The following is a 26,590-nucleotide window of genomic DNA, read 5'->3' as shown; positions in this document are numbered from 1 at the left end:
AGGTCCTGGTCCCATTGAGACTTCAGAAAGTTATTGTCAAGTTAACATTGAATGCTGAGTTTCTCCAAAGAAGAGTAAGATACAAACAATGCATAGTAAACAAAAACAAAAACCGGTCTGAAGTTCTTCCAACACAACACCTTATCTTCTCCTTTAACAGCACTTTGGATTGGAAACCATGCTCTTGAGCTTCTATAGAAATCATGTTAGTTACCAGCTACATTACAATTTTATTTTAATGATCAAACACAACTTCCCAAGGCATTAAAATTCTAAAGACTGCTTATGCTTCCTGTAATGCCTCCACCTTTGATAAAATGTACAAAATATTGTGTATTCAAGACACTACCCAGTATTCTTAAGAAATCATTGTATGAACAATGATGTTCTTCAGTGGGAAATATTTTTGTGCATGGAAACAACCCTAAAGCTTGTATATTTTTCTACTTCTAAAGAGTAAGAAACAATTTTTGAAATATACTACCTCTGCCATTAAATATTTGGTTCAAGGTCCCATTCTCTGAATTAAACATACTCCTTCATGATGTGTATGCATAAAAAATAAAATGACATCAGAAAAGCTTTAAAATGGCTGATTTACTTTTAGGTGATACATAAGAGATGACAAGCACAATGTATTTTTATTGCCAGTTTGGCAGTCAAAATATTTGTTAAAGCTTCAGTATTTCCATACTAAAACACAGCAAGGTAGCTAAACATGAATCTTCTGCCCCAATGATTTCAATTCAGAATTACTGGCATTTCAAATCTTGCAAGCAGACAGTCCAAAAGCTTACAAGGAAAAAGGCAGACACTTTGTACAGTATTTCACAGCATCCGGAACATCAACAGTCTCCCATTAAAGGGAAGATTCTCAGCCTCTCTTTTTTTACAAAGATATATACATGCCAAACTATAAAAGCTTTTAAGACATTGTGAAATGTACTGGAAAATAAACTGGTCATCCTCAACAAATTAATAAGAGCAGCTACATAAGAGTACTGAAGTTTTTTTAAAAAACGGACATGATCCAAAGCTCATGTGCAGAAAGAACTGTACCATAATCAGAGTTTTTGCTGAAGTTTTTAGAATCAAGTTGCTTTTTAAAACTGAAAAAGAGATTTGCCTTTTAGGCACAGTGAGCATACACAATGGAAATCTGAAATAAACCTGTGGTTCATTATTGCAACTTACCAGGAAAATCTCTCAAACATAACCCTATTGAAATGAACAGAAGTACATTGCAAATATAATAAGCAACATATAGGAGACATAGAGAGATTGTCCAGTGATTATCAGAACTTCAGTGCTTGCATGATGCTTCCAACTGTCCACATCACATGTAATTTAACTTGAAGGCTGTTGAGGGATCAAATGAAATTCTTCACTGAAATGAAGAATTACCATATTTAGGCCTTCCATTGGCAGGAATCCACTTGCCCTACTACCTCATATGCCCTAGAAAGTATTCAATGAAATAGACACCAACATACATTTTGTTTATTTTACTTGCAGTGCCAATAAAATCTAAAAGGGAAATCCATCTCTTCCTAGAAGAAATGAAAAAAGTAGTACATTCATTTTAAAAAAAACCTATTTTGACATGACAGCAATTGGGACAAGAATTCATGTATGTAAGAGACTTTCCACTATTCTATGAATAAAGCTACTAAAACTCTTTTAAGACTATTTCAGCCTGAAATCTGTTTCCTTATGGCAATGGCTAATTCCAACATTAAATTATTACCAAGTATTTACATGAAACAAGTACTCTTATCTGGAGGTTTTCCTTTTCAATTATTCCATTTATTACGGCTTTTCTTCTTTGTGAAAAATCACTTTGACCAGCTTCCTGAAGATATGAGCAACATTCTGGATCGTTTTTAAACTGACTACATATTGTTATAAAGCACTTTAACAATATACAAGAAGTTAAAAATGAAGAACAGAAGGTGGAAGCAACCAAAGCACTTTATACCAACAGCTGAACAAAATATCAGTTAATTTTCTTATTCTAGAGTACAGAACTTTTTTCAGCCCAAGGGTTGAATTCCACTCCTTTGCGGGGCACATTGTAGTGACAGATGTGGTTGAAAGCAAAAAAGCGGGTCCAAAATATAAAAAATGCTAGCATATTTTAGCACAAAGATCTTAATGCCAGCATTCAAAATAATACTATAAATATTCAAAATGGTACCCAAATCTCATTCAGGCTTTCTGAGATATTTCACATGTGCCCCATGAAAGTGTAAGAAGCAATACATAAGCCAGTACATGTGTAGCCAGTTGCATCTGAACCCAGTAAGAACACCACATTCACAGGAATGTATTTCAACCATTTCAATCACACGTAGTTCTCATAGAAAGCAGGGGGAAATTGTTTGATCTACTCACTATGTTAATCTTTTGTTCCTATCAGCTGAAAGACAAGCTTTTTCTCCCAATACACAAAAAAATAAAATTCAGGCAGTGGTCCTAGGGGGTAATTTCCTGGTAAAATCCATCCACAAGTGATGATCTCATCCCCTCCTTATACCTAAGTAACTGTGGTTTTTATCTTCTACATTGCGAGAAACTTTCACAGGCATCATTACCACCCACCAGCTACCTCAGTAATCAAAAACAGCTTTCGAGGTTAACATGGAGACTCTTGTACTGGACAAGAAATGATGAACATGCATACATGTCCTGACCAATCAGGCACATGGTTCTAGTTGGATGAAAGAAAGAGCTGGAAAAACAAAGTAGTGCTGCAGTGAGATTCACGGAGGGAGGAGGGGTTCACAATGCCACTACCTCTATAACAGCCCTGTGCGCCAAAATATTATAGCAATGGCACTGTCAGCACGAAAAACTTTGCAACATGCAGGAAAACAGAAAAGAGTCCATCTGGAAGCAGTAGTGCTATGCTATGCCAAGAAAGAAAGAAAGAAAGAAAGAAAGAAAGAAAGAAAGAAAGAAAGAAAGAAAGAAAGAAAGAGGGAGGGAGGGAGGGAGGGAGGGAGGGGGGGAGGGAGGGAGGGACTACTTCTTTCCTCCAAAATTTGGGACAGTGCAAAGAAAAGCTGCTGGACCCAAGCATGTACTTGCATGGCCGTTCTAAGGCCAAAGGGAGGGAGGTCCATGGATATCAGGCAGGGATTAACAGGAGGGAGTGCCCATCCCTTTAAATACAACTACCATCCTACTGCCTTATTAAATCAGGATGGAAAACTTCCATGGGCCAGGGGAATTATTTTTGTCCCTTGGATTCCCCTGCTCCATGGGCCACATTCCTTCTGAATTTAGTGGTGTTGGTGGTAAAAAAGGACAACCATTTGTAAACTGTCCATGTTTTTGCCATTGCACCAAATTTCAGAGTGTGATGGTGGGGGTATGCAAAGGCATGCACACAGTCCACAGGATGTTCTCCACCTTGGCATTAGACTAAATAAAGGCATTCAAAACAAAATAGTTAAACAATGGTGATTTTAATTTTAAAGGAATTCATTTTAAGTAATGTAGAAGGTATTTTCCCTATTTCAACTAATTAATGATCCTAACTACACTACAGTAGGACTGCAGGTGGCGCAGTGGTTTAAACCGCTGTGCTGCTGGGTTGGTAGATTGAAAGGTCGCCGGTTCAAATCTGCACAACGGGGTGAGTTCCCATTGCTCCGTCCCAGCTCCTGCCAACCTTGCAGTTTGAAAGCATGCAAATGCCAGTAGATAAAAAGGTACCACTTCGGTGGGCAGGTAACAGTGTTCCGTGCACTTCAGTGTTTAGTCATGCCGGCCACATGACCACGGAGACTGTCTGCGGACAAATGCTGGCTCCCTCGGCCAGAAAACGGAGATGAGCACTGCCCCCTAGAGTCAGGCATGACTGGACTTCATGTCAAGGGGAAACCTTTACCTTTACACTACAGTAAAAATATGTTTACTAAGTGTTTTGAAACTGAGAACCATAAAACATGGGTAAACTTTACTTTTTCTTCCAGAGATAGTCATAGAGATTATGCTTCCTCTGGCTTTGGCATGCAACAAAATAATACCCACTGATATCCCTTTCACACTCACATTTGCCCTTCAATTGAAAGCTGCATTCTAATTAACCCATGAGAGAATTCAAGCTTGAAAGAAGGTGGTTTTCTATTCTTGCAAAATATTTCTTGCAGCCCTGTTTCATAGAATGTTTCTTTACATTGTGTGTGTGTGTGTGTGTGTGTGTGTGTGTGAGAGAGAGAGAGAGAGAGAGAGAGAGAGAGAGAGAGAGAGAGAGAGAGCGAGCGCGCGCACGCACGTGAGAGCGAGCGAGCATGCATATCCATGTATGTGAATGCACAGCTCTGTCCATATCTCTGCAGAAGAGTGGTTTATTTCAGGATCACTGGGAGATATGGATACACACATATGCAGCTCCCCAGCCCCATTAACCCTGGCCCTCAGAGCTGTAAAAATTGTGTACCCTACATAAAAGAGAAGTAACAATAGTACTGGAATATAAGTGGAATTCAGATCAGTGTTTCACAATCTAAAGAAAATCTACTTCTGTACTTTAAATCATGGTATTTCCAAGCTTATCATTTAAAGGAAGAAAACATGTATTTACACATGCACCAAACATGCGCATGCACACTCACACACATACACACACACATCTTATTCTAGTATGTGAACTAGAATTAATATCACCTGACTAATTAAACAAGTATTACAAAAGCATAAGTGACTTGACATAACAAGTCATTCAGCAAATTATGTCTCAATGACAGATACAGCAAAGTTGGCTGTAGCAAAAAAGCATCTTGTACCAATTGCATCGGTTGTGGAAAGGATGCAATGGCACTCCAGGGGGAACCAAACCTTGAGCAGCTGAGGAATTTTCCTAGGATCATTCAGCGATTGCATAGCTCCTTACATTGCAAGGTTTGTATATGCCCCTGAATTAGCTAGCTCAAGGGCTTTACTGTTTCCTGCACGTGACTGGGAAATATCCCCCCTCTAGGATCATTCTGTGAAAAAAGCAGCTGATATGAGAAAACCAAGTCTTCCAGGAAGATGTCCATCCCATCTTGCAAGACATTTTCAGATAGGACAATCTCAAAGAGAATGCCAGGAGCATTAACTCCCTGACTAGAATTCTAGGAAACTCCTTAGTGCTTTCTACAGAGATAATCAATTTACTGTAAAGATCAGTATATTCCAATAATCAATAAACAAGATTAATTGTGGGCATTATTAGCAGTTCACTAAAGTTTTCTTCCTCACACAGTAACAGATGTATTTCTTGGAATTTTTAAAAAGTGACCCAAAGCACACCAAGAAGGTTCTTTTGATTACAGAGAATATGAACAGATGGACTTTACTAAAGACCAGTGGCACAAGGCCTCAACAGCTTTCAACACTGGAGCTCAGAGTCAGAACTACAGTCAGTACGATCATGAAAGATCTTGAACAGCCTTATTTCCTTTCTTCCTCTTTTTTAGATTGTTGAAAGAGTCCAAATTATAAATCTGAAGCCACTCCTTAGATAACATGCCAGCACACAGAAAGTCAATTAGATGTGAAGGCTAGATCCAAATCCTTTGAAGTGCCCCATTACAAGACCCAGAAGACTGTGCAACCAAAATCTGAGTAGAGGCTGAATTGGAGATCTTGGGTAGAGCCTGATCATGGATCATCTACTGATATCAGAGAAAGTGGCAGCAAAAACTCCTTTGGAAAGCAAAGCACATAGTGCCATTGAACAGATCTTGCAAGTTTTTCTTGCAGCAGTATGAAAAAGCTCTTTTCGCAGCTATCATGTCCATCCAACACAGCAAATTTACCACCATGCTACACTTTCAGATTGTTCGCTACTGTACCAGAAGCACTTAACTGGGAAATATCACCCTTTTCCATGCACTCAACCTGTGTTGTTTTGTTGCTAGGATAAAATGATCATTCACATAGTCAGTAGTTCCACTGCAACTGGTAAGGCAGTGGATGAAATATGGCTATATAATAGTTGAGTCCCATTTTAGATTTTGCTTGTGATGGCACAGGTGACACTATCCCCCTACATCATTGCATGTATCTTTTAAAACTGTTTTATGGTTTGTTTTTCTAACTTAATTTAGTGGCAAAGTGCTTCCTGCTATAACTCTAGCAGAAGAGCACATTTCACTCCTTACATCTTTTTTTTACAGTAATGAGCATACGGAAAACTACTTCATTTCCACACAGCATGATCCCACCACTTTGCAGACCTTTGTACTTTGTTTTTAATGTTTTCTGTTAGAGTCTGTGCATTACCCTTCACCTACATTTCCATTTTATGGAAATCAGATACAATTTGATGGGAACTGGTCCACACTATTGGGAATACAGCACTAAAAGGAATTGTGCTTTAAAAATAGGTAGGTAGGTAGGTAGATCCTGAACACATCAACACCTTTTCAGTTTTTCTTACCTGCAACAGAATTAGGTCGAGGCATTACTAATGAACCAGAGCTTTGAGTATATGTAACAGGGCCATCTCCAGCAGCTTCTACTTTTGGCAAACTTTCTGAAGATCCACCAGTCTCCTCTTCTGCCACTGGTGAGCAATTATCTGCCCTTCGTTCATGAATAATTCCTTGATGCGCAGCTGTTCTGAGACTCCCGTCCTTACTCCACTCCAAACTGGATCCACTACGGTCATCGTTTTCAGATGAACTTGTAACTGTTGCTAAGACAGAAAGAAAGACAGAAAGGAAGGAGGCAACTAGTGATTTCTTTCACAAAAATAAAAAAAGAACGATATTCTGTGTGAAGTCTTGGACCAACTGGGGCACTGTAACAAAATGCTGCAGTGTGGAACCCTTCTGCTCAGAGTATTCCAGCAACCACTTTTCTCTATTTAGATCAGTTTCCTAGGGCTAGGGCTGATGCACTTACTCTGAGTTCCAGGCAGCTACATTAAAATATTGTATTACTTCATTAATGTCCATGAGAACCTCTCGGTTCTCTCCCTGAGACATTTTACAGTAGCTTCTCAGTGTGAACCAAGAAATTAGCTATCCAGACAATAATATACTTTCGCCTGTGGTGGGTACCATCTCCTGTCCCTTTCTCCCTGCTTTTTGTTGAACCATCCCACTGCATCCCTCCCTCAGCCATTTTCATTTTTTCCAGTTACTCCTCCCACTAGTTGTCAGTTTTTTCTTCTCTGTTTCTGTCAGTATTTCTTGACCGAAGGAAGCTGACAAGTTCTTTCAAGACACACTAGATCAGAATACTTAGGTAGCTTTCGGCCAGAAAGCACTGTGCATGCTTATTTATTAATTTAAAATATTTGTATGGTGCCCAATTGTACCACAGCACACCTGGACAGCTCACAATGGTTACAACTACATACACCTCAAGATTTAAGGGTATATGGCATGAAATACATGACCCCATTTCAAGAATACTAGCAATTCAAAAACTGTAAATAGTTGTGCAGGTTTGATGAAAACCTTAGCCTGTGCTTCTGTAGGATAGAATTATTACAGTTTTCGATTAAAGGGAAAAAAACTTGGCCTTTTGATATATTATGAGCTAAGTGTTCCTTCTCATTTAATAATTCAGAGGAAGAGGTGGGTCAAGAAAGATTTCCACTCAAGTTTCTAATACTGAAAAGAAGGCATATTGCCAGATTTCTCCTCTCATTTTGGCCTCTAGCCCAGACGTTTCTCTTACTTAGCTCACTGAAAAAGATGAAAATCTGCCCTCACCTCTATTATGTCAGTAGAGGCAGAGACAATTTCAACTAAGGCAATAAAACACTAAAAAAGAAGGCAAGAAGCCTGAGCCAGCAGAAAGTGTGGGAGAGGGAGGGTAAGGGCAGTTCTCCCCTCAAAGGGTCTACTGGCCCAGAATAACACAGCAGGAATGGAAATACAATGGAAGTCTACTTAAGTAGTATAGAAGAACAAGCTATTGTTGCGGTTGGGTAGAGTCTGCCAACAACTGTTACAAAAGTTATACCTGTTAAATCTGTATGGAATGAGCATTTAATATTTTAATATCTTTGTATGAACAGCTAGAGAGTTCTCCGAAAATGCAAAGGTTCCTTTGAAAATGGAAATCTACATTCCCCACTCCTAAATAATTGCAGAAGGAGTAACTCTATAAGAAATAGATGGGACTGAGGATACTGACGGGTGTACAAGTTCATTTTCATTTCTATCCTACTTTCTTTTCTGTCCCTTTGTGGAAACAGGTCTGAAAAACATACTGTGCAGCCCAGCTTTCAAACCCTTTACTGTCTTTCAGTATTTTCAGGGAAGTATGTGGGGGTATTTTTTTTTAAATCAGCCTTGTTGCACAACAGAACATCCTATGTGTTTCTATAACATCTTGAGGCATGTATAACACATGCACACTCATACACATATACAGTTCCATATCATCCTAACTATTTCTGTATGTTCTAAAGGTTTTATTTTGCCCAATCCTCTCTTGCACTATGTCGGTTTCCCAATTCTGAATTAATCATTCAAACTACTCTTCAGTACAAATATTTTCCACCACAAGTACATGTAGATAGGAAATTTTTCAGCCTCCCTTAGCACAGAAACAACATTTCACTATTTATCTCCATTGTTTGCCTTCACTGGGATACCTCTTTGAGTAACTACTGCCTTTTGCAAGCACTGAAGGAACATATCCAGTGTTCCAGCTTGGCTGTTGGACTTCCCAGAGATTCAGGAGAAGGAGAGTCAATACGCTCTGCTAAGTACTGCTAGCAAATATGCATTCTTGGACGGTAATGGTTAAAACCAAGGTATTTAAACTACAACATTTTTCTACATATTCCTCATGTTTCACACCAGACATGTAACAACATTCTGCCTGCTACAGAAGACAACTAAAATTCCAGTCAGACAAGTCCTGTTGGGCTAACTTCCAACTTAGTAAAGTATTGCTACGGATGAAGCATCTTTCTCCAAACACTGCAGAATTGGAACAGTCAGGTACTACTAGTTTAAAGGCCCCCTAAATAAATACATACTTATGCAACCAGGATGCTTCTATAAATTGAGTGATTGGTTCTTCTAGCTCAGTATGTGCACTGGTTGGGAGAAGCTCTCCAGGGTTTCAGATACCTGGGGAATGAGACTGGAACCTTCCTCATAAGAAGTATGTGCTTTGTACCTGAGCTACACATCCCCACAACAGACACTCTTACGCACAGAAGCACACACAACAAGTTTGCCCACTTTTGCTAGGCTGTAACTTCATTTCATGAACTTGAATGGCTGCAGTGATAAAAAGAACAGAGAATTTTCCAGGAAGGGCCTGTTCCAGCTGTTAGCAAAGGACAGAACACAGAAATGTCAGGATAAGAAAATAATCTTTTAGTGCTTTAACTAAGTTCTCAGTATGCTGCACAGACATTATTCCAGTAACCTTTTGGGCAGTCCTTCCTGGATGATATTGTTCCTGTATGATAGATGGGGTTGAAAGACAGTGTCCTACCTAGGGCTATCTAGCAAGTTCATAGTTGCAGTAACAGCTGAACTGTGATTTTAGAGATTCACTGCTCATGAACAATCTTAACCACTGTATTATACCAGCATATAGTTTTCAGCAGCATAACCACATCCTTTGCTGTCTACATCATGGAATCCAATTATCATACTATAGTGAAGAAATTCAGAATTTCAGTCCCATCCAAATGCAATAAGCGCTTTCATCAAAAGGAAGTTTAAGCATGACTAAATGCCTACAAGAAAAAGACAAGAGAACCACTGAGGACAGCATAATTAATTGAAATGAAAGAGCTCTCTAAAAATTTTTGGAGCATGGAGATTTTGAAAGTGGAGCCAAGTACTAACAGGAATCAAGACTAGAGAGCTTTAGCTCTGGCTCTATACATCCAGGCAGTCCCACAGCAGCCCACCTACTGATACAGAAAAGCACGCAACAAAACAGATAGCTAGAAGCCAGTGCATTACTACGAATTAAACTGCTTACCTATAATTCCACTGTCCTTGCTTTCTAATGTGGAGCTCGGGCTGCTAATGGTCCCACAGGGACTACTTTTGTTGGCTGCTGTTTTGCCAGCACAGCTATTCAGGGTTGAGCAAGGACTATCGGTGCTAGGCGACGTAGTGCTGCTTGTTAGTGTAGAACAGGGGCTGACTCTTTGACTAGCTACCGTGCACTGAAAAATGAATGAAACAAAGAATCAGCCCACAGAAGTGCTGCATATACCTCTATGATGAGGACACAGTTAATACCAAGAAGAAAACCAAACAAACTTAAAGTAAACACATGGATCTTCTAAAGAACATTTTAAAGGATCTTTTGAATCCTTCTCAAGAAGGCAGGGAAATCAGTTGCTACCTTTGAGACTATGCCCGCTTATGGCCCCTTAGTACTGTAACCAGGTTTTGTAAAGTTCAGTACATCATTTCTGAAGTGACAGTGAAAAAATGGATCAGATGAACCACACTTGGAAATGATAATGCAAAATCCAGGCCTTATTCAGGATGATGGCCAAATGCAGACCATGCTTCACTGGGTATTCAGAAACAAAAAGAACAAGGAAGACATGGTTTAAAAGCTTTTGTCACAAATGATTAAAAAGCTTTTAGAATAAGACACACTTCTGTCATATTATAGAGTCACTTTTCACCTCCTAGACCCTACAAAAGGCTAGATAATTACGTACCTTTGAAAGAAAATTTGAAGTGTACATGTGCATATAAAATATACATGTGAAAAAGCAGATGGCATAAACAAGTGAGTCATGGCTGCTGTATTATACAGAAAAAGATGTAATCTGCATCATTATTTCAATCTGATTTCCAAATGCAAAAATGAAAACTGTGTATGCTGCAAATCCATCTCCCTTTTTCTACACATCTCCAGCATGCCAGATAGCACCCTAAATTTATTGCAACTGCCTCTGATGCTTGTCAGGGAGGTACACACACTAAAGCATTAATATTATTATATTGCTATTATACTTTAAATCCTCTGGAAGCTTCTGATTAAAATTAACATGCCATGTGCACTCAGAACTCCATCCAACTTAAATTATTTTATTTATTTATTTATAAATACATTGAAAGCCACAGAGAAGATGGACTCACAGCTCTATTTTTTCATTAGTGCTATCGACACATGTTACAGGCATACGCATTAGTATAAGTAAATATCACTGTATGCTAACAACTTTATTATTGAATATTTTTCAAGTAAAGAAGTTGTTGGCCTCTTAAATTGAGCCACACTGCTATTTATAACTTATTTCCTCTAGCATACCATAGTTTCATGTTTTTCTTCTGGAGAGATCTGGGCAGAGCTTGGAATCCCTTCTCCCAGTAAAAATCCCAGCCTTGTCATCAGTTCTTGAGCCGCTGGTGAACAGCTTGATTCTTTCTCTGACTTTGTTTCTGTGCCGGCATACACACATACATGCACATACACACATACACACACAAAGAAGAAGAGAAGAAACAATCTATAAATCAGGGCTGCAGAGATATATTTTGAAAGACTAACAAGAAGCAACGTTCTTTCAAGTTTGAATTCTTTTCTAAGCAAATATTCTACAGCTTCCAAAAGAGGAGCAAATATGGGTATGAAATGGATATCACTCTGTATTGCCTTCTTATATTCCAGAGTATTCTATACTAAAGTAGCCTTCCCCAACCTGCTGTCTTGCAGATGTATTGGACTGTATTTCCCATGACCCCCCACAAATACGGTCAATTACCTTAACGGATGGGTATGGCAGAAATATATTAGAGGTAGCTGTCCCAAGGTTTAAAATCTAGGACTCAGCCCCACTAATGTGAATTGTCTTTAAGTCCCACTGATTGCATTGGGTGAGATCCCAGCACTTATCACTTTTGAATCCACGTGTCAAACTAGATCTCCAGTGATTTACTTTAAAAAGCAAGATGTAGGGCTGCTTTGAATACAGGGGAAGTGTAATCTGGATAGGGAGAATTTCACTGGAGATCCTGAACTTGGTCTCTTGTTACACGTCCTACCTGACTTTGCCATGATCTTAATGGGTGAAAACATAAAAAGTACCCACTATAATGCCAGCATGGTTTTTCACTATAAGGTAACAGTAACTTCAAGGAAGACTTAGAATATGGAAATGTTGTGGCAGAAATGGACAAAAAAGCCTCTTCCTCTTCTGCCATTTTTCATGGAGCTACTTATTATTATGCTGATCACTCAATCCACTGAAAATCTCCCATTTCACACCAGTTTGGTCGTCAAAGTGCTTCACTTATGCCAACTAACACTTTTACATATCCCTGAAGTGGCCTAAAGGAAAACTGAGAATCAATTCTGTGAAATGAGTCAGAGAGTAGACAATTAAGCACTAATTCTATCAACTTTTTGCCTCTATACAACCAGTTCAGAGATTGTCAAGCTTTGAGTTTTAATCCATGTCATAATTTATTATTTCCATTGTTGCATTTCAACTTGCTTTATTTAATGTTATAAACTCTTTGTTTTATGGCGGCCTATAGATGCTGCAAGCAAGTAAATGTTGTTCTTTGGGTAATGCCTTTTTTCTTTAATTCCTGTATCCAAGTAGTGTTGTGACAAAACAGAGGTGACCTTTAATAAGACAAGTTGAATCTTAAATGAATTGCAACAACTGGCTCAGGAGGAATTACTGAAAGACAATTCCACTTGCCTGTAGTGGACAAGACATCTGCTTAATCTTGAGCTAAACTATCAAAACAGCCTGGGCCCTCAATGGAAGGGATTTAACAGTTTTTCCAATATCCTCCAAATGATGAAAACACCTCCTTGTTTCTCTTCCCATCATGTCTTTCAATCATTCAAACTGTTCAGAGCTTTAGTTTACACAATATCTAATCCTTATAGAAAGTAATCTTCTGTTCCTTAATGCCATTAACAATGAGTTCTGTCTAACAGTAGGCTCGTGGAAACAGTAGAAGAGCCAGCATTGTTCTTCTACTGGTTGTGCAAGCACAAGCAGATACAATACTTTGCTTAATGATGTCGTACTGCACATAATACTAACCCAGTTTATTGAAACCACAGTTTGTTAATCTACCTGAGCTGTCAAATTACTCTGGAGCCTCTGCTGTGCCTGACAAACAATGGAGCAAAGTGCAAATCCTGAGGCACTTCCACCTTACTCAGTCATCGCACCGGTATCCGAGGGACCACTGAGGGAGCCCTGAGGGGGACTGAATAAGGATCACTGTTGCCCAGAGAGTCCAAGCAGCATTTTCAAGTCGACTCAGGTGAACATAACTCATGTTCCCTCCACATCACTTGCCATGGGGGCTGCTTAACAACAGGGGCAGGTTTTCCTGCCACTCAGCAATGGGGACATGTGAATACAGGCCATGTCCTTAGAAGATCCAGGAGATTATGGCTTATGCCCCTTGTCACTGCAGCAAGCAAAGGAGATCCAGAAGGACATGACCCATCTCCTGTTGCTAAACTGCCACCACAACAAGTCACAAGATACTTTCTCCTGGGTCTCTTCCTAAGGAGCCCTAAGACAACACAGCTTTCCTGCACCCTGCTGCAATTGCAGGGCAAATACAGACATAGGGGCGGGGGCACATCCTCCAGGAAGACCCAGAAGAATGAACTGCTGTCGTGTACTGCCTCATCAAGGCCCAAGATACAGAAGAGCTGGTTTTCTTTTGCCCTTCACCATGTTAAATATATCCAGAATTTATATTCCAGTTTGGTAATGTGTTCAGTACCAATGGAAACTGAAAATAAATCACTGGGTGACCAAATACAATTAATCATAAAAGATAAGTTACATCTGATTCATATAATTGACTCTGATGTCTCCTCCTCATGTTCTGGCAGAAGATGGATTTATCACTGTGGGTCAAACCTTTCCTGCAATACTGATATATTTTCACATGTAACTTCCCTGTAAAACTTTTCTTTACCTATGAAGCTTTGATAAAATCAGTACTTACTGCTCAGAAATCCTCACTGGGTTTTACCATGGAAACTTCACTCCTAGTCAGGTGTCTGGGATTAATAAAGAATCTGACCTATGGAGAGCTAGTAAACAAGGAAGGAACAGTTTTGGCCTAGATATGATTTTGGTCTCTTTAGGGAGCAAACCTATAGTCTCTAGACAGAGTCTGTGGGACAACAGGGTATTTTGGATGTTTAGTTCTGAGGTTGGAGAGTGTCCAGACCTCCAGCCTCAGAGCTCCTAACCTCTCCTACTCCCTACTGCATGTGACATGCAGAGCCGTACTAGCTGATTCTTCAAGGTAGGAAATACTACCTCAAAGAGGGACAAAGGGGCAAGTGGCGTGTCAGGAAGAACAAGTGGAGACTGAAAAGAACATGATACAACCTTTTCTGAGCCTCTGTCAGCTTCTGTTCCTCTCCCTCCAAAACTCCTTTGCTAGATAGTCAAAAAAGAATGTCTAGCAAAAATGCAGGGTGAGAGAACAGGGAGGCAAAGCGCATTTCTCCCATAACTCCTACTCTGCATAGGATGATCATAATCTTCTGCTCTGGGGCTTATGAGTCACCCACAGGCTTGTATCCACTGTCTATTTATTCTGCCTTTTCTCTATTTATTCTGCCTATGTTGTGTGTTATAGAAAATTTGTGAACCTGTGGTACAAATGTGAGGGCCCATTTTTTGTATGACCAGAGGCCCTGATACTTCTGTAAGCATAATTTCAGGGTCACAGACTTCATAGCAAAAATTGCCAAAATAAAATGTCCACTGAGATATACTAAGACACAGTGTGGTGGAGGTGCCAAGCCTTTTGCTCATTTTATTCATTTTTTTCTCATTTCTTGATATAAGTACTGATGGCAAACCATTGACAGAATTCCATAAACATGTAAGGCCCAATTTTTCATTTGGGAATTACCAGTATAGAATGTTGAACAAAATTAATATACAGAGGAGACTGAGTTTGAAACCTCAGTGAAAGAGAGAGAGATGGCAGGGAGGGGATTGAACTTCAATATTCAGAATATGAATACACACACTCCTGAAAGAATGCAGCACCATGGGTTGTTCATGGATTGTTGTGCCATGCTGCAAAGGCATTAGACAAAAGCAGTTTTTTAAAAAGCCGCTCTACGTATTGATACTACTGTGCTGCAAAGGTATCTGGGAATCAGAAGGGAATCCCAGGGAGCAGGCAGAAGACAGAACAAACAAGCCACAAACTAAGAAAACAAGCCATGGTTTGTTTTTCTGTCAGAAGTAGGGCAACAATCATGGGTCAGCATTACTCCTGAACCAATTCAATCTATGAGATTTTTAAAGAATTTAAGAGCCACATACTTTTTCAAAAAGTGTAAATAAAAAGTAGTGATGTGAATAAACCAACAAAAAACTTAAGAAATATATTTAGATTTACTGAAGTGGTTCAGAATTTTCTATGGACAGGAACTCAGAAATTCTAGTGCCACTGACTAAAATTAGCATGAGGTTCCAGGGAAAAAAGGGTTCTCCCCTCCACTTCAGTTTTCATTTATATTTAGTGTTTATATTTTAGTGCAGAACTACTACTCTCTGTTTCTATCATTACCTAATACAAAGAAAAGCTAAGCAGTGTAAAAAATAAATCCACACATCTCATCTCTCATTTCCCACATATTTTTGCCACAAATGGACCAAATGAAGCAGCTGAGGTGTGGGCAGCAAAACACAAGACGGAGGCACCAGGACAAGGGCAACTGAACCTGAGCCAAGACAGAGTCCAAGTCAAATAGCAAGGCTCAATCGCATGTCCAGGTTGTAGTCACAGAGCAGGCCAGTTCAGGAACCAGAAATGCATACCAGGGCAGGGCAAGGAACAGGAAGACAAACAGAATTGCAGGTACTTTGAGGCAGGGTAACTAGGCAGGATACCCAGCAAGGCAAAATGCATGGCAAGGACAGACAAGGTAGCAGGAAAACCTGCATTGCTGACGCAACATGGCAAAGGAAGATTCACAGCAAGGGTCCAAATGCAGCAGGGTCAGGCAAGGTATAGGAGCCAAGCCACACCACAACTGGCAGGAAGACTTGCATTACTGAGGTGAGACAGGATCTGGGTGGGACACGGTGCAGGCACTACAGCAGACAGGAAGACCTGTGTTGCTGAAGTAAGTTCTGGAGGGAAGAACTTGCCAGGAGCTCCAGCAGGGCCTGGGACCAATCCTGCAAATACTGGTGGGTTTACCGGTTCTGGCCACCATTTAGAGCCCCAGGGAAGTCCAGATCCTGACACCAAAGATATTCCACATTTCAAAGCAGTGTCATCTTAGCTAATATTGCTATTCATGTCAAACAGACACTTAGCCTGAAGAGACAACCATCTGAACCCCGGTAAGCACATCTTTTGATCAACAGCCACAGCAGAGTACAAGGTCAAGGACAGTGAGTGGGGAGCACACTTTTTCTTAGCCAGAAGTACCATGAAGGCTCCTTCTATGCTGGTCTTTGTCTGTATCAGCTTTGGGGAAAGCAAGGGAGAAAACGGGCACAACGTTGCAAGGAAAGTGGAGCTCGAGTACACATTTCCACAGTTACCTGCCATCACATGTAACTGTATTAGCACAGAGGGGAAAATAGGGGCTGGGTCTGTCCCTCAATAACTGCGTGAGTGCATGATTGTGTGTGTGTGCGTGCATGTGTGTGCGCACGTGTGGAAGAAATACCTGGAATGTGTGAAGCCTTTCTTTATGACACTTGTACTTACTTGTGCACAAACCACCCCCAGAAAAAAAAAACACATCATGGGCAATGCAGTGGTATGGATTTGTGCCTGAAATGTGATGCAAGAGACATGACAGAGCATTCATACAGATGGTCTATCTCACCTGTTTCCTTGAATCCATCTACAAAGAGCCTCCCACAAGACTAAGCGCTATTGCTCATGTGTTCTGATGAGAATGCTAGTTGCCACAGAATAAATGTGGAACTGGAATCAATTTGTGTAGGCAAACGAAACTCCTACTACTGGCATGCCTCTTAGTCACCAGTGGTACATGTCCTCTAGCTGGGAAAACGCTAGACATTTTGTTCCTTTGCCATCTCTGATGATGTTACTTTTTTTTTAACTGTATATACTATGCAGGCTAGTGGCCAAGTGACAGTGAAATCTGCTGCCATATGGAAGCAGGAGGATGGAGACTTAAGCCATCTAAATTAGCAAACAGTGATCTGTTTCTCAGGGTTTATATGATGGTCTTTAGTAACCTTTTGGGCTCAAAAGAGCAAGGCCCACTTGTCCAAAAAGAGAACCACTAAACAGTGGGAGTTAAGAGACGATGGAAGAATAAACCATTATCATGCAACTAATAACTACAAAGCTTCCTCTGCAAAAAGAGTGCTCTTCTTTAACAACAACAACAACAACATAATTTGCTGTCAATCAGCCATGGCCAGTACAAAAATGAATGAATAAAACAGCTATAAAAATAAAAAGTTGGGATAAAATCTCCATGTCAAAATTAGACAGAGCATACTTTTTAACATGTTTTGAAAGTTCAACAGATTTTCTAACTGTGAAAAGTAAGGTCTAGAGTGCAGAAAAATGCAGACAGTCACAAAATATAGGTTACACTGATGTGAATTTAAAAGAATGGGGCCATACTCTGCTCTCGAATCCAGATATGCACAAAAAATGTGGACAGGGTTCCACAGAGGAATGTTTGTCTCTCCTAGAAACTTTTACCACTATGGAAAGAGATGTTGTGAACTCAGTCTCAGATAGAAAGCTCCAGAAAAACAAGGAAGGTGTATTTAGCTTGAAGGTGTATGTTGAGTCCACTGGTATCAATTAGGCTATAAATCTAAAATCACAGTGAATATGAAATCCTCATTATTGTACAAATACTAACAGAGTATCTTGATTCTCATTTCACAGTGACATTCATTGAAACCACGCTCTGTTATGCTGTAGTCAAATTTAATGAACTTGGAACTTTTCAAGAATACCAATTAACTCCAGGGTTGGGCTATTACCAGCCTTGCCAACACAGTCATCTATTGTTATTTGCTGTCTGATTTAGTAAGCTTTTCACTGCAGTGGCAAGACACATCTCTTTAACACAGCAAAGTAGAACACTTTCACTTGAAAGACTGAAAGCAAGCAAAATCCAAGTACTACTCGCACAGTAATAGCGACCCACAAATCTTATTCTTAATTTTACTGGAATATTTACACCATTCTAGGATTCTGGGCTGCTAGACATGGCACATATTAACCTAGCACAATATCTGCAAAACGGTTCTATACAAAGAGTACAATTTTTACTGTTTTTATAGCCATTTCCTTTTCAAGTCAAAGTCCAATCATTTAATAAAGGTAAAACCACTCTAAACACACATACTCACCATTCTGGTTGTGTTCAGTTGGTTCCAACACCTTCCTCATTGGAACGACGACTGCATCCCCCGGTATTCGGGGGCTTTCCACGTATTTGGGCTTCCTGATGGGACCTGCAACAGGAAACATTTTAGCTCACCTACTATTGCTCAGACAGGACACAAATTTCAGAAGACAGGTGGAGGAGGAGAACAACTCCAAAAGCAAAGCTAAGTGATGCAGACGCTACCCATGTTATAAGAAAGATAGTGAATTCTCTCGTACTTCCACTCTTGCAGTCTGTTGTCAGGGGGAAAAAGCAGCAGCAACAAGCTCTAGTCAGGCTCACTTTTTGGAATGTAAACTCTGCTGTGGAACAAAAGCAGTTTCCTTGCTGTGATGCTTCTGAAGCAGCCTCTAGCATATGTAAAGAGTGTGACTCTGACATGGTTGAAACACACACAGCCTCAGACTGAGCCTCTCTAGGCAGAACCTCTGTTTTCCACCTCAATTTGAAGATAACCCTGTTTACTAGTATAATCTTTGAAAGCCAGGAGGCAAGGATTACAAAGCAGACAGCTTGCAACATTTAACACTCCAAATATTCCCATCCAGCAGCTTTATATTACTGAGTACAGTATTTCTACCCAAGCAAATGACGCACAATGTTGATTGTAAGAGGGCGGTGGGGTGGGGAGGAGAAAGATCTGTTTGGCAGCTAGCTCTCAATATGTTCATTTAAAAAGAAAGGGAGACAACAATTTTAGTAAAATTAAACCAAAACATGCTTGGCATTTTAAAGCCATCTATTTAGTTTTCGGGTTGAGATGGAAAACAGTTTATCAACAGTTTATGTTCATCAAACTTAAGAAAATGAATTCACTACTTTCATTTCAGTATTTACATTATTAATGGCAGCACACTCTACTGAATGCAACAATTACAGGAAACATTAAATGCACAACAGAAATTCTGTTCACGAAAATAGTACCACAGTGGGAACAATACTGCCATCTAAGGGTTTTTTAGAGAAATGCTCCAAATAGTGAAGCAACTGCTTTAAAAATCTAACAGGCCTAACCTATGATCCTGGTGTTAATAAGTTAGAATTTTATTTAGCCTCTGTAGTAGAGAAGATCAAACGATGAAATAATACTATTACTAATAATATCCAAACCAATACCAATGAGTTGCACTCTCACATCCCCCCGCCAATTCACCCCAAGGAAAGATACCCAACATATTGTGTTTGCTAAGATTCCACCAGTTCATCACAGATCCTAGTCACAATTCCAGCTACTTATATTGCAGATACACACACCCAAGAGCAGCCACAATGCCTCCCCAGCACAGGGCTCTCTCTATTTCAGCAGTTAAGGGGTCACATGAAGAACCCACAGGTGAAGACTGCAAATTCTACTGTGATACCAGTACCGCATATGCATTAGCATCAGTGTGATGGAGCAAGCATTTTGCAATGGAGAAAGACAAGAAAACAGGCACACCACAAAAAGCAGCTTGTTTCTGAAAGCTACCAAAGAACACTGGTATTCCAGTGGAAAATGGCAATGCAATAGGAATAGGAAATGTGTGGGTCAGAATCTCATTCCTGGGAATGTAAAGACAGGCTGCAGTTTTTTGAATGGTTATCTGAGTGTTTACAGATAAGGACAATAAGAAGCTGTTTTCTGGTGACATCATATCAGTATTTAAGTTATGACTGCATGACCAAAAGAGCCCTTGCCTGGACATCCAAGCAGTAGTGATGAATTAAAGTTAATGCTACAGACCAAGTTGCAGCTTGGCAGTCATTTGAGACCCCTGTAGCAAATGAAATGGAGGTTGTGCATTCCTTTGCAATATGTACTCCCACATAGTTTACAGGCTAGAGACTGCCAGCTCATAGGCTAGTGGGATAGTCTGGACAATCCACCACAGTCTCTTAGAAACAGGAAGCTCTTTCCTTTGCCCCCCCCATTACAAGAAAATAAACATGGAGACTGAGGGAAAGATTTAGTTCTGGGGTAGTAGAAAGCCAGGTCCCTCCTGGTGTCCAAAGTGTAAAACGTTTGTTCCATCTCTGAAAATGCCGCAGGAAAAAAAGACAGGCTTTTCCCCCTGATATCCTGTTTTAATGGAAGTCCGAAACAACCCTGGGCAGAAAAGCAATACTGGAACAAAGAGCCACCATATTCTTATGGAACACGACATATGCTGGGCCAATCTGGACACCACATATTTCAGTTGCCCTCCTAGCTGAGGTGACTGCTAGCAAGATTGCAGCTCTTCAAAAGAGGAGGTGGAGATCTGTCATTTCCAGTGGCTCAGATGTTTTCCCTACAAAGGTATGGAGAACAACCAACAGAATCCATTGAGGCACCAGCTTCTAGATCAATGGAGCGCATTGCTGACTCCATGAATAACTGGTTGGATAACTGGGTGAGGAAACAACTGAGGAACCATCTATAGGCTGGTGATAGGCCAAAATTACAGACTCACAATGAAGACACCTTTGACCCTTTTCAAACAAAAAGAAAGGGAAATTAAGAACATGCTCAACAGAGCAGTTGCAGGGTTTGATCTGTACAGCAGTTACAAAGTTCTAAAAAGAAGTCCACTTTTTTGCACAGGATATACTCATGGTTGGTTTTCTAACAGCAGTCAAAAGTTCACGTAACCCTGAGGGTAAAGCTATTTTCTCAGCTATAGGCAAATTCTGCAAATGATCATCTTGATTGTGGACAGGTCTGGATGTTGGATTTTGAGAGAGAAACTCTGCTCAGAATGGGAGGTCATTTGTCAAGTCCATTTGCCAAGTGGAAGAGCTGAGCAAGCCATTACTGTGCTCAGCCGCTACTGAAAAATTAAGATCCTGTTAGTCTGAAGCTTTGCTTCAATCTCATCTTCCAAGCCGTCATTTTTGCATTTGGTACTAAATCCATTGCTTCATTTGCTTTGGCATGAAAAAGGCCACCCCCATTAAAATGCAAAGGCAAATACATGACCAATCTTCCTGAGTTGGGTCTTGCAGATCTGAGCCAGGCTTTTCTACAAAGGGCAACACTATAACCATGACATTGCAACCAAGCCAATACACAGAGGCAGCAGGCTATAATCAAAAGTTCTCATACTGAAGATCAATACCCTAACCACACAGCTACAGCCAGACCAAAAAGAAAAAAGTACACAATGGGACTTTTGTAGCACCCTGCAGACCTAACCGATGAAATGCCCCTTCACTCCAAGCAATGTGCTCAAGAACTCAGGCATATAGATTAGTACTGAATAGGATGTATGGGAAACTATAGCTCAGTGGAATAATATACAACACATTCCAGGCTTGCAAGCTGGCTACAAGGCATCCAGAAGAAAAGTCTGGGAAGAAAAAGACATGTACATGCACTCATATGCAACTTGACACACAAAGAATGATAGGCTCATAGAAACCGTCTCACCCAAGTAACTGTATGACACATTCATGCTCTAACAAGATGCTTCCTTTCTTCCCAGGCCCTTCGTGCAGTTGCAGCTTTTAATTGCATGGACACAATAGGATTTAGAAACAATCCTTCCCCATTCAGCAGGCGTAACTAGTGCATATGATTGCTGTGTAAATAATTAAGACGCCCTGTTTTCCAGTAAACAGTAGCTATAAAAATTTCAGTTGTTCACATTTGAGGTACTATTCAGCAAATGGCGTATTACAAATTTGTGTGGAATTCTAAGACATTAGAGGTGTTATGCATGTGTGTCTGCATTAGCAGAGGAACATTAGATGAACTCTGCATAATGGCTACATGTGGATATTAAAATAAGGTCGAATTTGTAAGCCTTTAACCATGTTTTGCATGCAGTGGTGGAATTCATTCTTTCCTTCCTTCCTTCCTTCCTTCCTTCCTTCCTTCCTTCCTTCTGAAGTTTCTATGCCGCCCCATTCGCCTAAGCCTCAGGGCAGCTCACAACAATAAATAAATAAGCATTTCAGAACAGTTGTGTGAACATAAAGCCACCCTGGGTTAAAGACAGAGTAGAAAACATACTTTAACATAGTCTTGTCTTTTATTACAGTACCCTTGTCATGGCTCACTGATTGAAAGACTGACCACCCACCTTAACAGAATCACCCCTTTTCCTGTCACTTTCTCTGGAGCATCAAAGACTACCAATTGAAGAGCTAGCTGCCAACACAAAGGGAAACACTATGAGATATGATGCCTGCAGTATCTTGCATATGTTATTCAAGTAAGAGTCAGAGAAGCAGAAATGATAAACCTGTTCAAACAAAAGATGGGTGGTTTGTTTATTTATTTTGCATGATTTGTTAAACTGTCCAGCCAGAGAGGATCGTGCAGGTAAGATCATTTATACCAGCTTTCCTCAATCTACTCCCTCCAGATGTTTTGCATTACAACTCCAGTCAACCTTGACCACTAGTCACCCAGGCAGCAGCTAAGGGGTGTTGCAGTCCAAATATCAGGAGAACCCAGCTTTGGAAAGGCTGGTCTGTACAATTAGAATACTGACAGATAATCTTCATCAGGGCAACTTATTGATTTTAATCAATATTTTTGTACATCTTTATTAAAATATTTATATCCCATGTTTCCAGTTCACAGTGTGATGCCCAAAACAGTTTACACAATAATCTGGGAACAATTCATGTGAGCTAAACACTAGGAATCAAACTGAACAACACAGAAAATAACAAGAACTGTAATATTCTTCAGCCAAATTAAGGAATGAGTTAAATCATTAAGGCCCACATACTGAAAAGCTATTTTGGTCTGGTATCTAAAGGCCACCAAGGGAAAAGGCCATTCTGATTCTACAGGACAGGGAATCCAAAGGCTTGGCAAACAGATCCTTCAGGTAATTTGGTCCCAAACTGATCAAGTTTTAAAAGACTTTGAATTAGGATTAGAAATTACCTAGAAGCCAGTATGGGCAGAACAATGGAGAAATATGTTACACAAATCTGGCTCTGGTTATCACTTTCACTGCCACATTTTGTAACAGTTGAACTTTTCAAAGGTATGCTACAGTAATTCAACCTTGAAATAACTATGACATGCATGATTATAGCCAAGTGCCCCTTTTTCAGCAGCAGGCACAACTGGTCTACCAGACTAGGCTTGGCAATGGCACACCTAGCCACAGTTGTCACCTGGCCAACCAGAAGCAACACTGGATCCAGAAAAAGCATTCCTAAGATGTGGATTTCTTCAGAAGGGGTGCAACCCTGCCCCAGTGAGACTTCATCCTTATCTCATGATTAGTAGTCTTACTGACTTGCCTATGCTATGTCTCTCTGTTAGGAGACATCCTGTCCAACCATCCTGTGGTTAGGCCAGTGTGGTGTAGTGGTTAAGAGCACGGGACTGGAACTCAGTCGATCTGGGTTCTAGTCCCCGCTCAGCCAAGGAGCCCATTGGGTGACTTTGGGCCAGTCACAGACTCTCAGCCCAACCTACCGCACAGGGTGGTTGTTGTGGGGATAAGATGGAGGAGGAGAATGATGTAAGCTGCCTTGAGCCCTTTGTAGGAAAAAGGCAGGATATAAATCGATAAATATTTGTTGTTATTTGTTTTTCGGCGCCAGGCAAAGACCTTTTTATTTAAACGTCATTTTAATTGTTAACAATATTTGCTTATTTATCTGGCCAGGGTGACTTTTTATACTGTTATTTATTTTAATTTTATATTGTTATTTTTGTATTTTATTGTATTTTATTTCTGCTGTGAGCTGCCCCAAGGCTTCGGCAAGGGGCGGCATAGAAATGTTTAAATAAATAAATAAATAAATAAATAAATAAATAAAATAAAACAAAACATTTGAACAGGAAGGAAGAGAAAGCTAAGATCTAGAATTTCATAAGCATACCTATGACACTGAACCCCAGCTCCCCATACTAATTTTCCCCAATGGTCTATTGTACAGTTGAACACTGTATCAATATAATCTAAACACCATTGTGTCAAGCAAAAATTAGAAAGCAGCACTCTAGGACAAATTAGATCTACATATACAAGAATCATTCTGGTCAGATGGTCCAGAATACCATTGTCAATTGTATTAAAGGCAGAGGTCCAGAAGAATAAAAAAATAATAACTGTCTCACTCATCTAGTTTTTATTTCAGTCTAGCCATACAAGGCTGAGAAAAACTGGAGGGATGGTGGAAGGAAGACTGGTGTATCTTTTCCTCATCAGTCTATGAGAAATGGTTTTCTAAGCTGTGGCTATGATGTTTCTCCTGCCAGCCAAATAACTGCTAAAGTAATGATGGGGGTAGTAAAAAGCCCTCACCTTTTCCTAATTATCCTTGAAAATTCCTAACCAACATTCAATATCCCATTCTAAAGGCATGGTGCTTAGACATGCGTAGCAACTTATAAGGTCCGCAGCTTGGGAGTGCTCCTCGACCCGGAGCTTTCACTCGAAGCTCAGGTAACAGCAGCGGCGAGGAGCGCTTTCCTCCAGCTTCAGCTGATCCATCAGCTGTGCCCCTATCTGGAGCACGACAGCCTCGCAACAGTGACTCATGCACTGGTGACTTCCCGCCTTGACTTCTGTAACGCGCTCTACGTGGGGCTACCCTTGAAGACGGTCCGGATACTTCAATTGGTTCAAAATAGAGCTGCCAGGCTGCTGACGGGAACTGGACGCTATGCTCACATGACTCCAGTTCTCTGGCAGCTTCATTGGCTTCCCATTGAAGTCCGGGCCCAATTCAAGGTGTTGGTGATGACCTATAAAGCCCTAAACGGCTTGGGTCCTGGTTACCTGAAGGAGCGCTTATGTCCATATATGCCCAGCCGCCCCTTGAGATCAGTGGGAGAGGCCCTCCTCCGGGAGCCCTCAGTGAAGGAAATTAGGAGGGTGGCTACTCGGAGGAGGGCTTTCTCAGCGGTGGCGCCTAAGTTATGGAATGCGCTCCCCAGAGAGGTCCACCTGGCGCCGTCGTTATTTGTTTTTCGGCGCCAGGCGAAGACCTTTTTATTTAAGCAGCATTTTAAATGTTAATATTATTGAATTTTATTCGGCCAGGGCGGCTTATTTTATTTTACTGTATATATTTTAATTGTTATTGTTTTAATGTATTTTGTATTTTATTTGATGTTGTAAGCCGCCCTGAGGCCTCGGCAAGGGGCGGCATAGAAATGTTTTAATAAAATAAATAAATAATAAAAACTCAAATACATATATTTCTGGGACAAGACTGACCATCTCCATCAATTTCAGTCTGCTTTGAACTACAGTTCAGCCAAAGTGCCCCCAACCTGGTGATTCCTTTTTCTTCTTCTGGTTCAATCTTTTTCTGCACAGAGGTGCATAGAGAAATGCACAGAGATGCTGTGGCACAAGTGGGCGGCATACAAATGTTTTAGATAAATAATCCTACTAGCAACTGCCACCCCCCCTTGGGAGGATGCTACATAATGACATATAAATGAAGCTATACCCTCTTTCAAGGTCATATTTAACAGCTGTATTTCCTCAACTGTCCTTGCCCTCAATCAACAATGGGCAAGGGACAAATCTAATCAGCCTTGCACTTAAAAAAGCTCTCTCCACATCCTCAGGCTGCAAAAGCTGAAAGCATCTGCAGAAAAAGACAAGTAGTTGGGAAGGCGTACAATGTGCTGTTTATGGAGGGTTTTGGGGGACAAGGCTCCTATATAATAAACAAACGCCAAGCAACATAAAAGCAACTAATACAAGCTTTACAAATCATCCAGAACTTCTTTTCCTGGTTAGATGAGCGTCCCTGGGGACATTTCTTTTCCACATTTATGGTGCTACCATGAATAGGGCCTTTGCCATGTGGTCACCTGCCACATCTTAGATATTGGGGCAATCAAATAACAGCCAGCTCTGAAGATCTGAATACACGTGCAGGCACATGCGGAAACAAGCAGCTTTTCGGGTATTCTGGTCCCAAGCTGAGCTACACTATAATAAAGGTCAAAATCAGCTCCACTAGAGGACTCTGTATAGATGCAATGGGAGCAGGACGTGGCATAATTTAAGCATCTCCTTGTTGAAACAGATGGCTCCCATGCCTACTGAAACTGCCAGAAGGTTTAAGTGCTTCTTTAGTAAGTATGGGTTACTTAAAAACTGCCACCACCACCTGACAATCAGTTTAAGGAAAGTGCTGAAGACCTGTAGTGTGTTCTTCCATTAACTTCCTCAAGAATATATAATTTTGCTACATCTTCTCCCCACTTCATCCCTATGAACATATACGTATGTTGGTAGAATGGACTATATAAGTTTTACTTTCCTTT

General features: G+C 40.4%; 1 protein-coding gene across 3 annotated transcripts in view; it reads right to left on the bottom strand.

Annotated features, from left to right (window-relative positions):
• Positions 1–26,590, bottom strand: part of LOC123021709 (protein TANC1-like) — an 81,188-nt gene that overhangs the window by 45,497 nt on the left and 9,101 nt on the right. For 2 of the 3 annotated variants that reach the window (XM_044426732.1, XM_044426734.1), the window contains exons 1-5: positions 18,585–18,762; positions 18,329–18,433; positions 11,260–11,390; positions 9,964–10,153; positions 6,434–6,691 (exon numbers count right to left, since the gene is read on the bottom strand). In XM_044426732.1, the coding sequence (XP_044282667.1) occupies positions 6,434–6,691; positions 9,964–10,153; positions 11,260–11,390; positions 18,329–18,433; positions 18,585–18,747 (847 nt within the window). In that variant the 5' untranslated portion in view covers positions 18,748–18,762. Of the gene's footprint in view, positions 1–6,433; positions 6,692–9,963; positions 10,154–11,259; positions 11,391–18,328; positions 18,434–18,584; positions 18,763–26,590 lie in introns of those variants that run through there. The other variant, XM_044426733.1, reaches the window with a different exon arrangement.

This window comes from Varanus komodoensis, unplaced genomic scaffold, assembly GCF_004798865.1.
Source record: "Varanus komodoensis strain SLA01 unplaced genomic scaffold, ASM479886v1 scaffold176, whole genome shotgun sequence".
Lineage (NCBI taxonomy): Eukaryota > Metazoa > Chordata > Lepidosauria > Squamata > Varanidae > Varanus > Varanus komodoensis.
The sequence above is the reverse complement of the archived record's forward strand: the minus strand, read 5'-3'. Positions and strand labels throughout refer to the sequence as shown.